We start from the raw sequence: 22,921 nt of genomic DNA on the forward strand, positions 1-22,921 counted from the left end.
GGACAGGTCTTAGTATTCCCATTTTACAGATGAGGAACTTGTGAGGAAGGGGAGTTAAGCGGCTCATCTGGTAGATCATATATGTTCAACATTGGGCTCATTTAATTGCACCACAATGTCCTATGCTGTCAACCTTTTCAAGAGTCATTATGGACGAAGGACTGGACATCAAAAGGCATAACCTGGACCAGTGAGTAGAAGCAGGTAGACTTGACTTAGTCAAGGCAGAACTTTCCAGCAATGGGGACACTCCAACAATGGCATGAATACTTTGTGAAGTAGTGTGTGTCCTGTCACTTGAAATGGTCATCTGAATGCTGCAATGGGGTAAACCACAATGTGGCATTTGGTGGGATGATCTTTATCAGGTGTCTTATAATCCTGTACTTTATTTTTAAAACTCTTCTGTCTTGTTTCCTCTTCCTTGATATAGCTGCATATATCAAATGCCTAATTTCATGGTTCCCTTTGCCAACTGCACATCAGAAGCACCCGTCAAGCTTTGTGAAGATGCATATGCCTAGGCGTGACCCAAGACCCCCTCTATCAGAACTCCAGTGTGGGGATGAGTGGGAGGTATGAGTAATACACCTTTTCTTCAGAAAGTGCAATTAGAGGCATATGCATAGGGTCGTGAACCCCTCTTCTTGTGTCACTGTTAACAAGGTACAAGCAGGCCTCATTTTGGACTTGGTGTCATTTAACAGCACCGAGAAGTCATGGTTTCTCAGCGTACAGTACCCTTGTAAGTATTAATCAGTCCCCTTAATAAAAGTTTGTTCCCTTGGCTGTGAGAGTACTATGATCCCTTGTTCGCAGGTTAGTTTTACCAATATCTCATAATGCTCGTCCCCCTCAGAGTACGTTGGGAGTGGGCGCTGGTCTAGGAAATGGACATTGACCAACCCAACTACAAGAGCGTTTCATATACTTCATGTTCTGGAAAAAACATTTCAAAGGGTGTGAAGATCAGCCTCTGTAATCAGCATGTTGGATACAGAAACTAGTTAGCCGCTCACTCCTAGATTGGTTACCCACTAGTTAGCTTTGTCGCAGTAAGAAACCTCCAGCACCACAAAGAAATGAATGGTTGTAGTTTATTGCTTTCTTGAGGAATTTTCCTAGCATGTTTATAGCATTCCTCTGAGAGAATAATCTCTGAAGAATGTGCCTGTAGTACATACACACCAGAGGATTATGATTGCCCCACTATGTCTCCCCATGGTGGACTGGAAAAAAAAATCTGTTGTTCCAACAGGATTTTTTCTACTTTTCAATCAATAGGATGCTTTTTAAAGCTTACATTTCTCTTTGGACACTTTAAGTGACTGATGAGACAAAAGAAAAAAGCAAAGATAAAATGACAGTATAGACACTCCTCAAATCCTATAATGAACTCCACAGGGCACCCAATTTTGATGTATTAGGATTTTTTTTTTATAATGAGTACATTGTTGGAAATCACATTTTCTACCTGCAGGAGCTGGAGATGAAACTGAGCTGACATCTTACCTCTTTGTAGTTAATTAGCAAGAGGGAAGGAGTGTTTTGAATCTTGTATGGGAAGAGGGAGGTGTTAGTCATCCAGTGCCCCTCCTTTCCCTTCAAACACCTGAATCTTTTTTTGTGCTCTTTGATTTGGTTTAACAGTTTGGATGGGTCTTGTTGGCTGGGAAAGATGAGGGGAGTTGGAAAATGGTTATTATTTAATGAAAAAAATAACTATAGCTGACTTCTCCCTGCCATCCTCCCTGTAGGATAAATAAAATAAGTCAGATCTTTTTCTTTAAAGAGGAATTCCTTACCTGGACCCAGACTGTGGGCAAAACCCAGGCTGCCAGAGTTTTCATTGTTGCCTTATTAATATTTGTCATCATTGAATCCCCAGCACTTAGCGAAGTGCCTAGAACTGAGTAAGGCATTCAGTAAATATTTATGAATTTAATGAGTAAATAAAACATTATATTGACCTATACATTAAGGTAGTTAAGTTGTGTTAGTTGTATCTAATACCTTTCTCTGGGTAGGTATGGTGAGTTTTACAGAGATTTCAGCAGTTAGGGACAGAGAGGCAGAGCAGAGCATTTATATATAATTCCATTTAGGACACTGGTCCTTGGGCAGGTGAGCAGTGTTGGGGCCAGTGTGGACACTCATCGAGATGAAGGCTAGGTAAGTGGTAGAAAAAAAATCAGCACAAAGGATCCTCCCATCTGTGTGTATTTATTAATATCAGATCATGTGCCCTGTCTTGGGGGATGACAGAGAAGATCCAATGCCACGGTTCCTTTTCTTGAGGAGAACTCTGTATACACAAAACACCAAGCAAGCACTTGAAAACAGTCAGGACTCAAGTGTTACAGTGTGAGGGATTGATTCCAAGTGGAAGAAGGAGGCTGGATCAGTGATGTTTGGAAGACAAAAACCATTTTCTGAGTACCCCCTATGGGAATTGCTAGATCCTACCTGCTACATCATCTATATACATCATCTCTTTTCATCACCGTGATCTGGTGAGAGACCTCAGGGGACCTGACTCAGTCAGTGAGCCTGGATCTGAGCAAAGTAGATCCCATTGGAGCCCACTGACTGCTTTTTCCCCTACATCATGCTTCTTGTCCAGGTCCTATACCCAGAGAGGGCTTTCTGGAAGAAGCAGCACCTAAGGGGACCTTGAGAGTAGGAGAGGGCTTTGATTTCAGATGGCTGGAGGGAGGGCAATGCAGGCTAGGGGATTATAGCAGCAAGGGGTGGGGATGGGGATATAGGGATCAGGGAGAGGGTGTGGGGAAATGAGATTGGAGACATGGAGAGGCCTGCTGGCCATGAAGGGCTCCTGTTAGGCCCCTGGGCAGAGGGCAGTTGTGAGAGAAGCAGCTGGGAGTGGAGCGCATCGACAGTGGTCAAACTCTTGGTTGTCTGAGTTGCTTACAAGCTCTGAGACTTCAACAAGTTATTCAATCTCTTTAAGCCTTGGCTTTCTTATTAGTAAAATGGACATAATAGTATTAATCTTGCTAATTGTACTGAGAAGGTGGCTGTGATACTAAAATGAATTTGTGGAGCCAGAAGCACTTGGCAAATACGAAGTACTGTGTGCAAATGCGGGGGCGGGTTGAGCAGGGGAGTTCCACGGGTGAGCCAGCTAAGGGGCTTTTCCAGTTACAACGTGTGGTACAGCAGAAAGGAAGAGCTCCCTCTTTGCCTATCCTTTTTGAATTCTTGCTTGTGTTTATGACCATGGCCATGGCATGGATGCACCCCCCTTTCCATGAAGCACCCCTGACTTCTTCTGTCCACAATGGCCACTTCCTTTCTCTTGTATCTGATGTCTTGATGAGGAGGATGTTGCCCGTTCACAAACCCACCTTACTTATGCTGCCCTCTGGTCTGTCTGTGAGCCATGTCATGCTGGGCCCAAGCCAGTCTCTGCCACTTAATTTTTTTATGACTTTGGGTTCTTTTACCTCTTTGCATCTTAGTTTCCTCCTCCAAAAAGTGGGAATAACAGTATTACTTATCTCAGGGTTTGGTGACTGTTACAAACTTCATCAATTCGTATCAAGAGTCTAGAGCAATGAGTGGGGTTTAATAAATGCTACATTTATTAAATGTATTTTCCTATTCATTTTTTCCTATCACCCACCCCCTCCTCATGCATTCCACAGATCTTTGTAAAGGGTGATAAATTCATTGAACAAGGAGACCATTAGACTGAGGTGGCTCTAATTGTGTGGCATCCACATAAGCAAGTCACAGTCTAGATTAGTAACTACCTCAAGGTTATGAAACCAAAATGCTAAAGACTGCCAATCACAAACAGCGAACTAACAGCTTTAGCCAGTCAAATAATTTCCTGTATTTGCTTCCACAAGTCCTCTCTATTGGTTTCTCCCCAGCTCCTGTCTGGGGAGTGCTCCTAACCACTTCCTGTCTGTCGCCGCCCTATTTTGCATAGATGTTTACTCAGATAAACAATTAGGATGTTCAATATGCTTCAGTTTATTTTTTAATGTTTATATTTATTTATTTTTTATATTTGAGAGAGAGAGAGAGAGAGAGAGAGAGAAGGTGTTAGCAGGGGAGAGGGGCAGAGGGGGAGAAATGAAGAGAGAGAGAGAGAGAGACAGAGAGAGAGAGAATCCCAAGCAGGCTCCATGTTCAACACAGAGCCCAATGCATGGCTTGATCTCATGACCATGAGACTATGACCTGAGCTAAAATCAAGAGTTGGACACTTAACCCACTGAGCCACCCAGGTGCTTCCAGTTATTTTTTTTTTTAACAGGATTTATATCCTTCCTCTTTCCTCTGTGCTCTCCCTCCCTCTCTCCTTCTGTCCTTCCCTCCCCACCCCCTCCTGTCCAGTCTGCCTTCATTAAGGGCTGTGGGACTGCCATGCACCTCCTGATAACTAAGATAGTGAGCACTGAGATTCAGGAGAGTGGAGGTCGATGGCTGGCGGCTTAAGAGGTGCACTGGGCTCAAGATGAGTGGTTTTTACACTTTAGTTACTCTTAAAAATCACATGAAGAATCTTGTAAAAATACAGATTCCCAGACCTTCCCCCCAATTATGAAATAACAGTGGCAATAGTAAAAATAACAATACTAATATTTTTACTAATAGTAAAAATAACAATAATATTATTTTAATGAATAAAGCTAATATTGGTGGGCTTTCATGGGTGTGATGGGCTAGACTCTACTAAATGCTTCCTGTGGATTATCAAACTAATCCTCACAGTAGTCCCCAAGGTGAGTATTATGAATATCCTCATATCACAGATAAGGAAAGGAAAGCCTAGAGAGCAAAGAGCTTGGTCAAGGTCACACGCTGCTAAGTGGCCATGAGGCAAGCCCAGGAAGCACACTGCCACATGCTTCCTTGGGCTGAGTGGTGCCCAGTGGTCTGGGTCTAGACGGAAATGCTGTTGACTGTGATGTGTGGCCTTGGCTGGATCACGACACGGGGAGAGGAAAGAGCAGGCCTGGAGGTCTCTCATTGCCTTGCAGATATAGCAGAAGCCCTGCTTGATGCAGGGGGTACCCATGTGGCTATCCTGTTTGCCAGGGGAGCGGGTGGACGACCCCTTCCCTGACCCTCCTCACGGCAGCAGCAAAGGGCCCCAGGAACCCCGATACTAGGAGCAGGAACCAGGTGCACAGGTCTTGTCTGCAGCCTCCTTTCCCTGTCTCCTTTCCACCTCCTTTTGCTTTCCTCGTCTCTGTCCTTGCCAAGCTCTCTTCCAGGGGGCAGGGGCTCTGCTCTCCCAGGCTTTTCTTCGCACCCTGAGACCTTCGAATCCATACAAACCATGCAGGTCCGGGCTGCTTAGCTTGCCTTTGGAGCCCTTTTTGCTCAGGCCAGATGCCACACCCAGGAACCCCTCACAGGCTCAAGCTGCCTTTGGCACAGACAGTCCTGCTCATTCTCCTCTGGATTATATTTGCCTATGCTGTGGGCATTTCTACCATTTCTACCTAGAGCTTGGAAAATAACTCAACTCACTGGCTTATCACACCAGCTGTGTGATTCTGACCACGCGTGACTGCCGCCTGCTGGCCTGCAGCTGTTTGGCTTTGACCTGAGAGAGGTGGCCTCGCATATTCTGCCCCGGGGCACAGTCGGGGGCCTTCAGCTCTTCTCAGTCCAGGTGGCTCTTCACCATCTCCTGAGTACCATGGAATGGACTTCAATGGACAAAGGTTCTGGTCCAAAAGTTGTTGACAGCTATGATGGCATAGTAGGAACAGCATCTCCAGGGAGGCGAGATTCCAAACTGCTTCCAGAGGCTTCTTTTTACCTGAATTAAGAACTCTCTCATTAAACCTGTCTTTTAGTTCTGATTCTCAAGTGGGGAATCACACTTGATTCATCACAGTTTATCAGAAGAGTGGGAAACTAGGTCCTTGCTGGTGTGGACGAGGGCTTAACTACAGTTCCCATGGGGCTGCAATATGTGCGCTGGGACCTCACCTTAGCACCTGAGTGAGTAGGTGTGGACACTTACCTGATATTTCTAGAATGAATGCATGAATAAAATCAGAATTCGACACTTACAGAGGTAAATTTAGTTTGATGAACTGGATGCTTCCTTATATCATGTGTTTTCTCCTGTGATTTAGTCCTTCTGGGGAAGGCGTCCCTTTTAAGAAAAACAAAAGGGAAATAACAATAGAAATCTCCTATTTATGTATAGAGAGCTTTACTCTTCCCCAGTACTTTCCCACATATGACCTTATTTTATCCTGATGAGTCTTCTGTCACAGACGTTATTTTTATATCCATCCAAAAAAGAAGACTTGGGATCACAGTCAAAAAAGTGTCAAACGACTTGTTAGACCTACGGTCTAAATTACTTCCTGTGACTTTAACTCCAGTCTTTTCCCCTTCCACCCCAGCTGAGTAAAGAATAATTATAATAATACAACTTTTGATAATAAGACGTAGGGAATTAGAGAGACTTCTATCCTTTGTGCCTGGCACTGTCCTAATTCCACATTTGCAGATGAGGAAACTGAGGCAAGTTTCCTCAAATAGATGAAGCAACTCAGTAGATAAAGGGCCTTCAGGAATGAGTGTGGACCCCTCAGGGAAGGCATGGCTTATATGGCAGTGAACTCTGATTTGAACCACCCTTCTCTTCTTTCCCTGGCCATTCCAAGGTTAGGCGGTTCCCGAGTGGCTGACCCAGAATGGCAGCCCAGGCAGTGAGTGGCACAGGCGTGGGCACTCCTTGTGCGCACACAGCACTGCCTCTGCTACACTCCCCTGCCCTTGCATCTCACCAGGTTTTGGGCTGTCTCCTATTTTCATCTACTGGGCAGACCACCTTCTTGCTCTCTCCTTCCTTACCAGCCTGAGTATGGCAAAAACTAATCACACTCACCTGGAAGAGTTGAAGCTAATGTTTGCCCCATGTGATGGAAAGCCGAGACATAGGACTTTAAAGATAGGCTAATTTATCTTGGGATTCTCCTTAAAAACACCTGGTTCACTTGGCTTCCACAAAGCTCTAGGTGACTGAGAGCATCTGATTTTTCAGCACCCCCCCTCGCTGAACATTCCTTTATGTTTCTTCTGGGACCTTTTGTCTTATAAGGAATGACTGCCCATAACCTACCTCTCTGCATTCATGACCTTTCTTTGGGTCATGGGGTAAGGCAGTACTGAGAAATGCTAAGGGAAGACGTAAGTCCTTTTCATTTCAAGATATTTTTGAACAACAATGTTAAACCCTCTCTAATGCTGCTGTGCATTGTTAACAAGCATGTTTGCATATCATATCTATCATGCTATTTGCACGATGTTATATGAAGAAACAGCTCAAAGTATTTTTAAGATATAGCCTTTTATCTCTGGAAGCACCAGAAAGTATTTGCAGATTGGTCCCGGGAATCAAATTAGCCTAGCACACTGGTGAGTTTCTGGAGGCATGGGCATTTCAGTAAGTGGTTCCTAGCCCCTTAATCCTTTTGATCATTTGCACTGTGTATTTTTACACAGACTCTTGTACTTTGGAGAAATAAAATAAAGAAACTTAAAGGTGAGTTTGATGAGGGCTTCTCCCCACTGTTTGTCAATGCAGATGGATCTTGAATTTTAATGGTAGCAGTTTCTTTTAAACCACCAAGCTTCTTTAAACCTCTCCACAAATAATGTCTGTGCTCAGATAATGTCTGAAAGTGTTTGTGGAAATCTTTCCTGACCCCATATTCCTACCACGAAAGAAGAGCCTAACCTGTAAAATAGTCTTGGCAGCCTGGATGTCAATTACACCACAGCTGTGATTTCTGATGTGGGCCACTGCCTAGATGACATTTGCTGCCATTTGGTGACTTCAGGGGTCTACAGTCAGGAGCCTGACTTGCATGCATAGAATGAGATCTTTACTGGTTGGCACCTCACTCGATCCTGCTGCTTACTGGATGTGGGGTGTTGTGTGAGAAAACTTATCGGGAGCACTTAGTTGTCTCACCTTAATATGGGGACCACATTTCTCTTATAAAATTGTGAGAAATGTTTGTATGCCCATGTTTATAGCAGCATTATTCACAGTAGCCGAAAGGTGGAAGCAACCCAAATGTGCTTTGACAGATGAATGGATAAATCAAATGTGGCATGTCTCTATCCTGGAATATTGCTCATTCTTTAAAAGGAAGGAAATTCTGACACATGCTACAACATGGGTGAACCTTGAGGACATTATGCTAAGTGAAAATTGCACTTTTCTGAAGTATCTAGGGTGGTCAAACTCACAGAAAAAGAAGTAGAATGGTGGTTGGCCAGGGGTTGTGGGTAGGAGAGAAATGAGGAGTTAGTGTTTGATGGATATAGTTTCAGGCTTGCAAGATGAAAGAAGCTCTGGAGATGGATGGTGGTGATAGTACAACAGTGTGAAAGTACTTCATGCCACCAAACTGTACACATAGAAGATGGTTAAGATGGTAAAGTTTATTATGTATATTTTCCGCAATAGGGAAAAATCAGGAAAAAACTTGTGAGCATTCAGGAATGTCAATTAAGTAAAGTGCCTGCTGTTTTATCAGACTTCAGTGAATGGTAACACTTTTTACTAGGGTTACGACATTGTATTTTAATGGTCACATGATACATCATCATGAGGTTATACCATAATTGGTTTCTTTTAAAAAAAAATTAATGTTTATTTATTTTTAAGAGAGAGAAACAGAGTGTGAGCAGGAGAGGGGCAGAGAGAAGGGGAAATACAGAATCTGAAGCAGGCTCCAGGCTCTGAGCTGTCAGCGCAGAGCCCAATGTGGGGCTCGAACTCATGAACCACGAGACCATGACCTGAGCCAAAGTCTGACGCTTAACTGATTGAGTCACCCAGGTGCCCCAATTGTCTTCTTTTTTTTATTTGACTTTTGGATTTCTTATAGTGATGGAGTGATTTTTTTTTCCATGTACATATCATTTCTATTATTTGACGTTGTTTCTTTGAGATAGGTTTTCTGTATCACTTAGTGGAGGTGAGTTAATCTTTATGGCTCTTGATACATGTCTGTGTGAGTCGGTCATTTATACTGTCACCAGCCAAGTAAAGATACCAGTTTCATAGTCTCCTCATCAGCATTAGGAATGCTTTTAAGAGGTTTTACAAAATGTAATGAGAGACGATATGCTCATGTTTCAATATGCATTTATTTGCTTTTATGACTAAAAATGTTGAGCATTTTTCAATCTTTATTTACATTTTTTTCTTCCTATTTGCACTGGCTGTTTACATCTTTTGCCATATTTCTAGTGTGGTTTTCGATGCTTTTGTTACCAAATATATTTATCATACTTCTTACACATTGTTGCTATTTTAATATTTATTATTTAAATTTTTTTTCATGTTTATTTATTTTTGAGAGAGAGACATACACACACAGAGTGTGAGCAGGGGAGGAGCAGTGAGAGGGAGTCAGAGAGAGAGGGAGTTATAGAATCTGAAGCAGACTCCAGGCTCTGAGCTGTCAGCACAGAGCCTGACTCAGGACTTGAACTCATGAACCATGAGATCATGACCTGAGGTGAAGTCAAACACTTAACCAACTGAGCCACCCAGGCATCCCACTATTTTTAATATTTAGAGAGTTTAATTCTTATGTCATTAAATCATTCATTTAAACATTTCAAAATACAAAATAATAAGATTTTAAAGTAGGATCAAAAGTGTCTTATAATAACATGATTATTAACTTAATGTATCTTCTTCCCATAATTCTCCCATAATTCTTTTCTTATCTGTTAGTATCTGTTTATTTGCTTACTTACATGACTGTAGTATTTGAATTAAAATTATGTAAAATGACCAATTCATTAAAAATATAAATATATTTCATTTATTTATTTTTAAATGTTTATTTTTGAAAGAGAGAGAGCACAAGCAAGAGAGGGGCAGAGAGAGGGACAGAGGATCTGAAGCAGATTCTGCGCTGATAGCAGTGAGCCCAGTGTGGGGCTCAAACCCATGAACTGCGAGATCACAACCTGAGCTGGAGTTGGACGCTCAACTGACTGAGCCACCGCGGTGCCTCTAAATATCTTTTAAAAAAATAAGAAGAAAAATAAAAATATAACCCAATATAAAAAGGATATTGCCAAAATTAGAGCAAAGAAAGTTATTAATAAACATGACTTGTTTATCTTATTAATAATTAAACTCCTTGGAAATAAAATGATAGAATACTGTTGTCCAGCTATAAATTGATAAGAGTTAAAAATATTCTAATAGTGACTGAGACTGGCCTTGAAATATTCTGCCAATAGAGTGAGAAAACTGGGTCAACTTTACTGACCAGCATTTAAGCACTAGATATCAAGAAACTTAAAAATGTTTATAAGCATTGGTTTAGGATTCCCACTTATATAACTGTAGCTTGAGGCAATCTCGGAAATGTGGCAAGATATTTACGTTGACAGATGAGAATAGGATTCAGTCTAAACCCCCAATGACAGGGAATGATTGAATAATACTACAACCATCTTTGGAGTGTTATATAGTCATTATAAGTGGCTTTTCCTAAAAATTTTAGTGATAAGGGGACATACAATATGCTGGTAAGTGGAAGAAAAGCATGATGCCATGATTACAATAAACGAACTTTTTTTGCATGGTGTGGCGGTGTGTGTGTGTGTGTATGAGCACACGTGCACTTGTGTGCATCTGGTACACATCCCAAAGAGTTGTGTAAAAACTGTTGATAGTACTGGGGCACCTGGGTGGCTCAGTTGGTTAAGTTTGTGACTTCAGCCCAGGTCATGATCTCACAGTTCATGAGTTTGAGCCCCACACTGGGCTTTGTGCTGACAGCTCAGACCCTGGAGCCTGCTTCGGATTCTATGTCTCCCTCTCTCTCTGCCCCTCTCCTGCTCATGCTCTGTCTCTCAAAAATAAATAAATGTTAATTTTTTTTAATGTTGATAGTACTAATGTCAGAATATAACATGTGATTTTTATATTCTTTTTTATATTTGGCACATTTTCTAAGCTTCATATTGTTTGCAAATTATTATTTCTATCATCAGCAATAAATTTAAATATTAAAAAAGGTTAAAGATAATGAATAGATTTTCTCTTCTTTTCCTGGATTCATGTTCACTTTGCTCTCTTTGCTTTGTTTATTGGACAGAATCCTGGCTAAAAGTCAAGGTTTTTAGGTTATGGTCTAGAAATTCACTAGCTCTATGTGAACCTGGGAAAATCTACCTTCTGTGTATCTCAGTTTTCCAATGGTAAAATGGTTGAGAATTAGGGTGAGATTTCCAATCTATGGACAAACATTTTTGCAAACTAAGTTTCAAGTTCAAGGGATTCCTGGACCTCTGTGAGGTCTGCTAATTTGTTAGGACTCAGAGAACTCACTGAGAATAGTCCTCCTCAAAGTTGCTTATAAGGGTAAGGGTAGGGATCATAATCAGCCAAAGGAGGAGATGCATATGGCAGGGTCTAGAAGGGTTCCAGTGCAAAGTTTCTGTGTTGTCTTCTACTCAGGATGTATTACCCTCCTGGCATCCATGTGTGACAATATGCAGAGTATCGCCAACCAGGAAGCTCACCCATGCTTTGATGTCCAGAGTTATTATTGGGGCTTCATTACACAGTTGTGATTAATTGATTGCCCACAAGGTTGAATTCTGTCTCCAGGTCAACTGATGATGTGTCACCCAAAGACCCTACTCCCGGCACAAGGTTGGTCTTTTTGGCATGGCCAGCCCTGAACCGAACACTGTTGGGTATGGCCAACCCTAGCCTAGTGGCCAGCACCACTTTAAAGAAGGACATTCCTATCAGATATGACATAAATTACCTTCCAGAGGCCAAGGCAAAGGCCAATATCTCTGGGCAAGACTAGAGTCTTACTACACATAAGGTGACTGGAAAGAGATAGAAAACAAATTTAAATATAGAAATTATATGTATGGAGGGTTCTATTATTTACTACAGTCTAACCCTGTAAAATAAGGCAGGGCATGAATTCCATAGGTACAAGTGCTTCTACAAATACCCACTTCCCTGATCTATAGAACCTTGGGGACAACCTCTGAGAACAGGCATGCTAACCGAGACACATTTGCTCCAGTGATTGTTTACTGCAGAGATGAATTAGACTGAGAAAACACTTAGCACCCCGCTGGGTATGTGAACCTGACCCTTGCCTCTGTGTTAACAGCACAGCAAATATGTCCCTCCATTAACGAATTTATCTGATGCAATATAAGCCTGCTTGTTACAGGTTTCTTGATCTGGCACCATCTTACTCTGTTAGTGCAGCTGAGCTTACTACATATAGCACAGTGGTATAAAAATAAATTGGCTCATTCCCCTCACAGAGTTTCAAACCCTGAGCACTATGTCAGATTGGATACATAAGGTTTCATAAGAGTGAGATAAAAAAATAAAGAAAACCCAAGTTCGTTTTCTCATGAAATTAAAAAAAAATTAGAGCCCAATGACGAGAAGTCCTCGTCCTCAGGAAGCTTGCCAGAGGACAACTGTGTGCTCTTATGGAGATAGACTTACTATGAAACCATTTGCTAACGTACAGTTACACTCCCACCCTTTCTTCAGTGGGGGGAAGAATTTTAGCCCCTGTCTGGTGGTTTTTTTGGAAACGAGTAACTTGTAGCAAATTGGTGTTGTCAGTAAATTTTGGTTGTATGTTCTGTTTCTTTCAAGGAAAAACTGGCCATGCAGAAGTAGTCCGAGTGGTGTACCAGCCAGAACGCATCAGCTTTGAGGAACTGCTCAAGGTCTTCTGGGAGAATCATGACCCGACCCAAGGTAGATGAGTGAGCCAGTATTTAATTATCTTACTAATTACAGCTGGGATAATTAGTGTTTGAGCTGCATGGAAGAGATGAACCTTGAAATCACATAGGAGCTCAAGAATATGATTGCAGACATTTATTGACGGAGAAGAGGAGGGGCTGGGGAGCAACCGGGGGAGAGAATAAAGGCGCAGCCACAGTCTGCACTCCTCCCCCCTTTACAGCTGTCAGGGGTGGGAAAATTCCCACAGAGAAAGATGCCAGACAATAGAGATTCGTTCACCTTTGATTATTGCATTATTCCTCCTTAATGCAGTCTTTTGTCTACAAAATTAAAGTGTCTTTCTAGCAGCTCCAAAGTTTTCCTGATTTATGGTTCCTTTATATCCTTGAATTTAGCCTTTCTCATCTTTTGACGTTATCAGACTTTTTTTTTTTTAATGTCTGCGGGTGATAAAAAAAAAAAGAACATAAACGTAAAATGCAGTATTCAGTGGGTCCACAATGCTTGGGTTATTTAAGTATTTCATTTGTCTTCTTTGAAATTTGTTATATGGAGACATTAATATGTTTGGGCTATGAACAATGGTGGCCAGAAATTTTATTTGAATGCACACACAAGCAAAAATCCCCTGTTGGCAAATATCATTTGTAATATTCAATAATGAAGCAATTTCCAGATTTCATCCTAACAGCCTTACAAGCACTGCCTTGCCAATATGATGATCTGATATTATGAGGCTTATGAACTGAAAAGTCCTATATAATAGATGTGATTTTCACAAACCCTGTTCATTTAGCAATCACTCTATTTAACAAAAATATTTTCCCTTTGGTGTCAGTTTTTTGTGTAGCGGGTATGCTATGTCGGCTGTTTCCGAAGAAGGGATGTGTTTCTCCAAATGTGCTTTCTGCTTTGTGGTTGAATCTTAATATGACCCCAGCAGCACAGGATGGTGGGTTCTGAGTCCTGATTCCTAGAACCACTCAGTGCCTGGGTGCTTTACTAGAGGGCAAAAGTCAGAGCTAAGGCAAGAATAGGAAAATAATAAATGAGCCCGGTACTGCAGGTACAGGATCCAGGCAAATCCATCAGGGAGAGTGAAGGTTTAGGAAGGAGGCCAGGAGCAGGATTTCCATTATAGTGAAGTCTGGTTTGACATAGGTGGGTGAGTCCCTAGCAGGAGAGCAATAAGGTATGGGGCAGGGGAGGTGGAAGACTCGTAGGCAAGAATACTATAATGAGAAGGTAAGATGTCACCCTGATCTTGACTACTAGACTGGCCCATCATAGGAGAAAGGTAGGCCTAATGAACCCACGCTTGGTTCAAACAGGAAGCTCTGATAGTGAGCATCATAAATAAGAGTGATGATGGCCAGGAGCTTGTGCCGGTGGGCCTTTGATCCAGGAGGAGCAGGCATTTGGCCCTCAAAGCCAAGGGTCATGGCAGATGCTGAGAGCTCCAAAATTCTCAGAGGAGATACACATTAGGAACCCAGGCAAGCCTGGGGTCATGTAGGAGACAGACTCCCCCCTTACAGGCTCACCAGGTTGGTTTTGTGGCCTTTTGCCTGGCCATCCATAATGTCCTGTCCTGATAGAATCACTTTATGCTTAGCCCTGCCAAGATTTCAAAGAAGATGAAGTCTGATGCACTTCTTTCTCCTTTCTTCTCTTAACTTACCTATTTTATCATATCTCTACCAGCACATATCAGTTAATTATGTCACTAGTACTAGCCCCTGAATCTTAGAGGGAATTCTACTTTTAAAAGAACCTTAAAAGAACCTCTTGTTCTTCTCATCCCACATATCAAATTTGTCTCAACTGTGCTTCAGCCCTCTTTGAAATTCTTAGTTTGCTGTGTGTGTTGTTTGCTAATAACAAGGTACCACAGATCAGGTGGCTTAAGCAACAGTAATTTATCTTCTCACAGTTGAAGAGGCTAGAAGTCCAAGAGGAAGGGGTTGGCAGGGTTGGATTTTTCTGAGGCTTCTCTCCTTGGCTTGTAGATGTCCACATTCTCCCTGGGTCCTCACATGGTCTTCCCTCCACATGTATTTTTGTCTTAATCTCTTCCTATAAGACAGTGGTCATGTTGGATTAGCGCTGACCCAAATGACCTGATTTAATCTTAATCTTTAAAGACTCTATCTCCAAGTAAGATTATATTCTGAGGTACTAAAGGTTATGACTTCAACATATGAATTTGAGGAAGATACAATTCAGCCCATGACACTGTTCAATAAAGTAATAGCTTGGTATACTATTCTTCCAGAGGTATTTTGATTCTAACAGAGGGCTTGTAGATTCATAGACTAGAAGGGACCTCAGAGGTCATCTTGTTAATCTTCAGCTTCAATTCTGTAAGTCAAAAGATGAAATTGCTACTGACAGTGTTCAGACAATAGGATTTGATTGTTGAGTACATATTTTTTTCACTGATATTTTAGACCATTTATGCATGGGCAGGAAGTGTTTTTCTGTTCTTGCATATGTCTGTTTCTACTTAGAATAGTGCTTGATGTAGTATATACAGTCACAGATATTAAATCACAAGATATCTGATATTCCCACCTTATTTCTAGGATTACTTTTGTTGGATAGTTTAGTGTAATGGGCCCTGGTAGCAATCTTTTTCTGCATTCCAAAGTTTTCCATGACACTTCCAGAAATAGGGTGAAAGGAGTGATCAAATGACCCAGGCCTGGCCAATCACAGTATCTTTTCCTGTTGCCAAAAGTGTTTGATTCAAGGAATGGGCATGGGACCCAAGCAGGACCAATTGGAGTCCTCTGGGACTGTCGTATGAGAGACAAAGGTGTTCTCCGTTTTCTGGGAATACCAAGGCAGAGGTGCTCTGTATGTGAAAAGAGCTTGTCCACAGGAGAAGCAAGGGAAGATGGGCAGAGACACTGAGAGACAAGAGATAGGAAGAGAGAATCTTCCCAGTATGAAAGCTACTAGTACCGACCCTCCTTCTCCATCTTTTTTTAACTTAAGCTAGTTTGTTGGGTTTCTATTACTTGTAACAGCAAAACTTTGTACTTTGCCACTCATTGAACTTAATAATTGTGCTTATTATATTCAGTAACTGTTAGTTAACCATGTTCATGGTTAATCATGACCTCTATAAATTAGAGATTTAAAGCCATCTGGCTAATAATTTTGTCATTGATTCAGACATGAAGTGGACGACACTAAAGATTGTTTTCTCAATACCTGTAGGTGGTTTGATTAGGGGGTTCCTTGGTAATTCAGAATGAAGAATTGGGGTTTAGGATTTGAGATACATGGCTTGAATACATACCAAATCATCTCAATATTTCTAAACTATTTTGAAAGACTGTCAGTCACTAATGCCACTTCTCTTGTATCTACTTTGTTTGCCAGGCACTTTGTTAGGTGGTACTGAGTCAGCAAGTTGTCTGTAAGATGCAGCAGTATCCACCCTCTTGGCTAATGCATAGAGAAAATAGATTTCTATAGGCAGAAAATAGTTTAATCTGAACATACTGAGATCAAATGAGCATTAAGATAAATGAGTGTAAGACCAAAATATTAACCTGAAATGATTAAAACAAGCGTATGTTAACGCTGGAACTTTAAAAGCAAAAATATAAATTCAGAAGAACTCCAGTGTCAATGTATTTAATATTCCCAAGGAATCCACAAGGTCCAAAACATGCAGTCACGTGTACTTTTTCTGAGGTAAAAATTTGAAGGCCACTCCCTGAAGGATGGTCACGAAGCAGGTGAACTTGGCCATCTGAACACAACTGAATTCTCTGCTTGAAGTCACATGGTGACTCCTGTCACTTTTCTTAGTTCAGAGTGGCCTAGAAAAGAGAAACACCCCGTGGAACAGAGGAGGGAAGGAGAGGTTTGTAAGACTGACTGGTCTTACTCAGAAAATGGATGTTTCAGAAGACAGCAGCATGTTGTCTTTGGGGAGACTCTCACCGATAAATCAATAGCCAAGTTTAGGTTGTTTTCCAAAGCAGGAGTGATTCTTAAAACTGTGTGAGGAATATTTTTGCCTATGCCAGAGTTGCTTATCGGCAAAAAGACAGAACTTGAGTAATTTGAAAAGACACTGAACTATGATGTGAAGATATGCTCAGGAAACACATGATTCTCAACAGAAATATGGCTCAAGAGAAATGTATTTTAATTAGCATGCTGAAAGACTTTACTACTTTGTTTATAGAGTCATTAAAGATTTGAAGGGGTCACTTAAGTTTTTTAGTTATGATTTACTTCATTTTGTGAGAGAAGCAATATCCTAGAATGATATTTACAAATGTGGAGACTCTTGCGAATGTTCAGGGTTTACTATGGTAGCAATGGCATGAATTTAAGCATAAAATCTCCTTTCAATTAAATTAGATCTTCATGGCATAGACTAGACAGAGAAAATCCTGCATGTCCTTTACTGTTTCAAGGTACTCTCACGATATCTGCCATATGGCAAGAAGGAACTTCCCATGGTCTGCCATTTGAAAGGGAGCAGAGCTGGTAAGAGAACTATCAGAAAGTGTAGGCTTTTGAAGATATGGATGGAGGGGGCAGAGACCTGTTATTTCACAGCCAGTAGGTAGTGGGGTCCTGAGAGAGTGCTACTCAGTGGATTAGCTTCAAGTGAAGTAACAGACCTAATAGCATCATTATAAATTTGGCCAGTAATTGGAATAGTCTTTTCTCTTAATTTACCAATTATCACAAAATCTCTGTTTTGCTGAGGCATACAGATACCACCATTTAAGCTAATATGTCTTGTTCCGGCTTTCTGTCTTACTCATGAGACAAATAGGGTCCCTCCAGGCTTCTAAGGATAGACTGGAACATGCTCACTCCTGACTATGTGGTCTCCAGATCCCCCAGCCTCCAGACAATGTGGCAGAGCCTGGATTTAGGAGATTTGGGGTCTGGGCCCACCTTGCCCCTTCCTAACTGTGTGACCTTAGCCAAGACACTTTATTCAATTGGAGTCACTGTTTCTCATCTGCCAGAGGGGATAATAATGTCTGTACTACATAGGTCATGGGTTGTCATGAGAGCTAAATGAATTAATGTGAAAATAACTTCAAAATGGTCAAGTACCATGCATTGTTCCTGTGTCCTGCTCACAGTTTCACTGGGATTATTCAGTTATTTTTATATCCATGATTTCTGTGGGAAAATATTTACCCTCTACCTACAAAAGAATGAGTTTTCTACCCACAAAGTTTTTTTTGTTCTTCCTGTTAGTTGAAAAGATTTCAGCATTGTTGATATTGTCATTCTGTGATGAAATGGCTGCTGTCACTGCTGCTGGGGGTGGTGGCTGTGAGGCTGATGGACAGGTGGTTCCTTAACTTTGCCACTGACATAGTCATCCAAAGAAGCAGATCACATACCAGCCTCTCATACTTGATCTGTATCCTGCCTAGCACCCTCTATGCATCAATCAATTTAGTCCTGGGCACGGACCCATGCCTCGGGCCAACCCACAAGGACACAGGTGCAGAATGCAGAGACATTTCAGCTTTCTCTCACTTGATCCCCCAAGTCTGACTTCTCAGTCCCAACCTGCTTTATTCTCCTCAATCCTCAGAGAAGGGATAGCAACATTTTCTAAGCACCTTTTATGGGCCAGTCTTAGTGATAGATATTTTAGATTTATAATTTCATTTAATCCTTACTACAGCCTTATGAAGTGGCATTCATTGAAACCCCATTAACAGAAGAGAAGAAATGAGGTTCCAAAAAATGGACAGTCTTGCTTGGTGTTGATAGCAGTATTTGGACTCAGCTCTGTCTAAAGCTCAAGGCTGTTTTCTTTCCCCTGCACCTGAGGGGTCCAGACTTCCAGACTAGGGGGACCTCTTCCAAGGACAAATGATTTTATGGGTCCCCCAACCCCATGTGATCTAGTTACATTCTTAGTAACCTTTTTAAAACAAATATATTAAAATGCCACTATGAATTTAATTACACTTTAAATTGAATGCTTATTTTAGTAACCACCACAATGTCACGTAACTCTGGAAAAATAGAAATGCCCACATGCATAATGCATTCTACAGACTCCAGGCGATGCCTGCTGCGTGGTTGGATTTGTGGACCTCTTGTAGTAGCTCCAGGCCTTCTTATGGGACTTGGCTATAGGTGGGAGCTCCTCCAATGTGCTCCTGAAGGAGCAGTGGCCCCTCTGCAGATGCCTGCTGGCTGAGACTACTCATTGACCCCAATATCAATTTCCCCACTTCTGTAGGATTGGAATTTTAACTAGATTGGTAGCCACTAATAAAAACTAAATTTCTTAGACTTCTTATGGCTAAATATGGCCACGTGTCAGAATTCTGACTACCAGGGCATGAGCACCCATGATGATTGCAACTTCTAGTGTTCTCTTGCTCTTCCTCCTTTCCTAAAAGTTGCCTATAATGGTAGTGGTGAACCAGCTTGGACCACATGGATGGGGGCCTCACCCTTGTAACAGAGGCGCTACAAACCAGAAGGCTCCAGAGTCACTATTCCAGGCTGAACTCTGTGCAAGAACTATCTTCTTTAACCTATTGTTATTTTGATTCAGTTAGGTTTTTTTCCTCCTTTTCTACAACAGCTTAACTTATATCTTTACTAAAATAGCCTTCAACAAGAAGCTGGTGATGAACTCTCAGTCACTCTTCTGAAGCTTTTAATTAAAATATTTCCTTAATTAAAGCATCTTTAATTAAATCTGTTAAGAGTAAGGACCCCGGAGTTAGAGGAGATACGGCTTTAACCAGGTCTGCTGTGAACTAGCTGCATGGCCTGGGGAAGTTACAGCACGTCACCACGTCTCATTTCTCTCTGTCTTTTCTTGAGCACCTGGGTCTGAGCTATCGTTCTCTTTCATATGGCTGCTACACTAGCCTCCTGACTGGCCTGTCTTGCCCTTTTCCAATCCAGCCTCCTTAATGACCTGTTAAAAACACATTACAAAGTATGTCCCTCTTCTGCTTAAAGTACTTTGCCGGTTGTCTATTTTTGGGGAGGATAATATACAGACTCTTTCCAGTGACCAGCCTGATCTAGGATTAACTGATTGGCACTCACTTGTACAACCTCAGCACATGCATCTCCAGGAACCCCTGCCCACCCTGCCCTGCACCCTCTTTCACTGCACACCTGGTGCTGTGCCCTCCTTCACTCCATGCCTGGAAGTGCTTTCTTGCCCCAGGGCCTGTACCTATGCTCACAGTCTGCCCACAGCTCCAGGCATAATTGGCTCCTTCCTTTTCTTCAGCTTGTAGTGTCATATCCTCAGAGAGGTCTTCCCCAACCCACCCTAACTAAAGTAGTACCCCCAGTCCTCACTCCCAGGTTCCTCTTGTCTCCCTAACACTTATCACAAGGGGGGGGCGATCTGACTGTTCACTTGTTTACCAACAGTCTTCTCCTCTAGAAAGTAAGCTCAAAATATTTTATCATTGAACAAATGGATGGAAACCTTCATCTATGGAACATCTATAGAACAGTTCTTACCCCATAAATGTGTGTTGAGATGTATGAGGAAATATAGTCTGTTGTGTGGAGGCCAGTGTGGAGCAGAGTAAGCATGTCATAGTTAAGAGCCACCTCCTCATCCTACGTAAGAGCCATTTCACCAGTTTTTGTTTGTTTGCCTTTCTCCTTTTTGAACCCCAATATTCCTCCAGTTTTTCTCTATCATTTTTCCCCAGCTTATGTTCTAAATATCATTGATCATTCCTGTGCTTGGTTTATACCCTTTATCCTCAATCAACTTCTCAGCACCCCTTTCCTTCCCACACCCACTCTCCCCTTCCCACAGTGAGTCCCCATTTGTCCTCAGAAAGCTTTGTCTAACTCTCCCCAGTGGGCTATACTATCTATGGTATTAGGCTTCCTGGGGCCCCAGAACTACGCACCCTAGGCCTGCTGCTTTAGTCCTCAGAGTCATGAGTAGGGGATTAATGGGGCTTTTCAGCCCATGGTTAGAACTGGAGACTCCCCCAAAGACGCTTTCCCATTCAGTGCCCTTGCCCCCCACATCTCCCATCCCCCATGTCCCAAAACAGTCAACGTGCAACATTGCTGTAGGTGGGTTATTCCCAAAAAGCCCGAGAGATGGGGCTGGGGGTTGGTCCGTTCCGTCTTCAGCAGGTTTGCTTCATAGCCTCCTTCCAGGTGTAGGTACAGAAGAAGCCCCCTTATGCCGGCAAGTGGGAAACACTGATTGCAGAGAGAAAAAAAATTGTATTTCCTTCTGTTTCTCATCAAGTTGGCAATTATATGCTGGTGTTCATACATTTGACCTTGCCAAATTAATATCTGAACTTGGTTGTGCTGACCCTTTTAAGTTAGTTTTTTTTAAACAAGTCACCAGTTTTGAAGGACTATCCTTTTTTTAGACGATGTACAAGGAATCTATCATCTGCAAATAATTAGACAGTGGGAATTATATTGTATTGCTAATGAGCAGATGTGCATACTTATAGTGGAGGAACAGCTGCACACATATAAAATGCAAAAACGACCCGAACCCGGCATTATGAATTCTGAAAGGGATTTCATTCTTTTAAGAATTTCAGAAACAAACAAAAAAAAGAAACAAAGCATTTAACTGATATTTTTCTTTATTAATTGTTCTTTCAGTCTTACTTTTCCTTGCATAACATTATCATACATGTACATAGTATCTTTGCTATTTGCAAATGTGCTATTTGCACTTTTAAATCCCTCTCTCATGTAATACTATAGAGCTTATATTTAACATTTTTCCTTTGCCTTTCTAGTTCTGTAAGGGTCTGGTCCCTTCACACTGAAGGAAAGACTTTTACTGGGTGTTTTTTTTCTGGGCCGGGCATTGTGTTAGGCACTTGAATGCATGTGATCCCAACCTGTGAGTAGGTGGCTTTAGACCCATTTTACAGATGAATAAACAGGCCCAGAGAGGTGAAGAGATTTGTTACAAGGCAGCTATTGTATGTGACAGAACTGGGATTTGGATTTAAGGGTTTACTTAAATCGAAACCTTGTTTTCTTTCCATTGTATGGTCCATAGTCCTGCGTTGTTAAACACTGCTATATGAGGCTATCAGCCAACAGAAGAGACAGCACACTATGAAAACAGCAGTGCATTATTCAGTGAGAAATTTCTGTCCTCATGAGCTCCTTGTAATATCCATTACATTTTTATAATCCTGTTAAGCATATGCAAGATGCAGTTCAAACAGTTTGGCTCCTGAAAACTTGCAGCCATGAAGAATTCCACATAGTTTAGACAGGAATGGTTAGGTCATTTAAAATTTGAATAAGTTGCTGAAATTGTGTAAAATCAACAAAAAGAAATGAAGTCAGAAGAATTATACATTACTTCATATGAAAGAAATTTGAAAAGAGAAAAATCAGTGCTCAGCTAACATTGGCAGGAATTAGAATTTCCAGGTTCTGATAGTAGGGGGCTAGGTTATTCAGATCAACCTTTCACCAAAAGCAACTCAAAATGTTGGATGAGATATACAAATTTAAAACATTACATCAAAGAGCAGACAAAATTATTAGGAATTACTAGGTTAAGATTGAAGGGAACACAGGGACCCAGACAGGTAAGCAGAGGAGTGAAATTTCTCTGAGGGAATTTGTCAATCCCAGGAAAATTGTTTTGAGGACCTCATTAAGGATGTAGAGGATGTGAGGGGCACCTGGGTGGCTGAGTCACTTGGGCATCTGACTTCAGCCCAGGTCATGATCTCACGGTTCATGGGTTTGAGCCCCGCGTCAGGCTCTGTGCTGACAGCTCGGAGCCTGGAGCTTGCTTCTGATTCTGTGTCTCCCTCTCTCTCTGCCCCTCCCCAGGTTACACTCTGTCTCTTTCTGTCTCTCAAAAATAAATAAATATTTTAAAAATTTTTAAAAAGGATATAGAGGATGTGTAGAAGATGTCGCCAGCACAATTAAAGCACTTGACCTAATGGGTATATATAAAACATTGCACCTACATCTGGGCAGCGTACCTTCTTAACTATACATAAAACATATACAAGGCCACAAAGGCTCAAATGTCTCAAAGGGATTAAAATCCTATAGATTGTTTCTCTTGCAATAATGTAATTATGTTAGAAAGCAATAGCTAAAAGATATCTAGAC

At 41.6% G+C, this 22,921-nt stretch overlaps 1 protein-coding gene across 3 annotated transcripts in view; it reads left to right on the forward strand.

The window, feature by feature from the left end:
• The window catches only part of MSRA (methionine sulfoxide reductase A), a 438,844-nt gene that overhangs the window by 280,543 nt on the left and 135,380 nt on the right, over positions 1-22,921 (forward strand). For all 3 annotated transcript variants that reach the window (XM_029938554.1, XM_029938549.1, XM_029938543.1), the window contains one exon: positions 12,692-12,796. In XM_029938554.1, the coding sequence (XP_029794414.1) occupies positions 12,692-12,796 (105 nt within the window). The remainder of the gene's footprint in view (positions 1-12,691; positions 12,797-22,921) is intronic.

The sequence above is a fragment of the Suricata suricatta genome, chromosome 1, assembly GCF_006229205.1.
Source record: "Suricata suricatta isolate VVHF042 chromosome 1, meerkat_22Aug2017_6uvM2_HiC, whole genome shotgun sequence".
NCBI classification, from domain to species: domain Eukaryota; kingdom Metazoa; phylum Chordata; class Mammalia; order Carnivora; family Herpestidae; genus Suricata; species Suricata suricatta.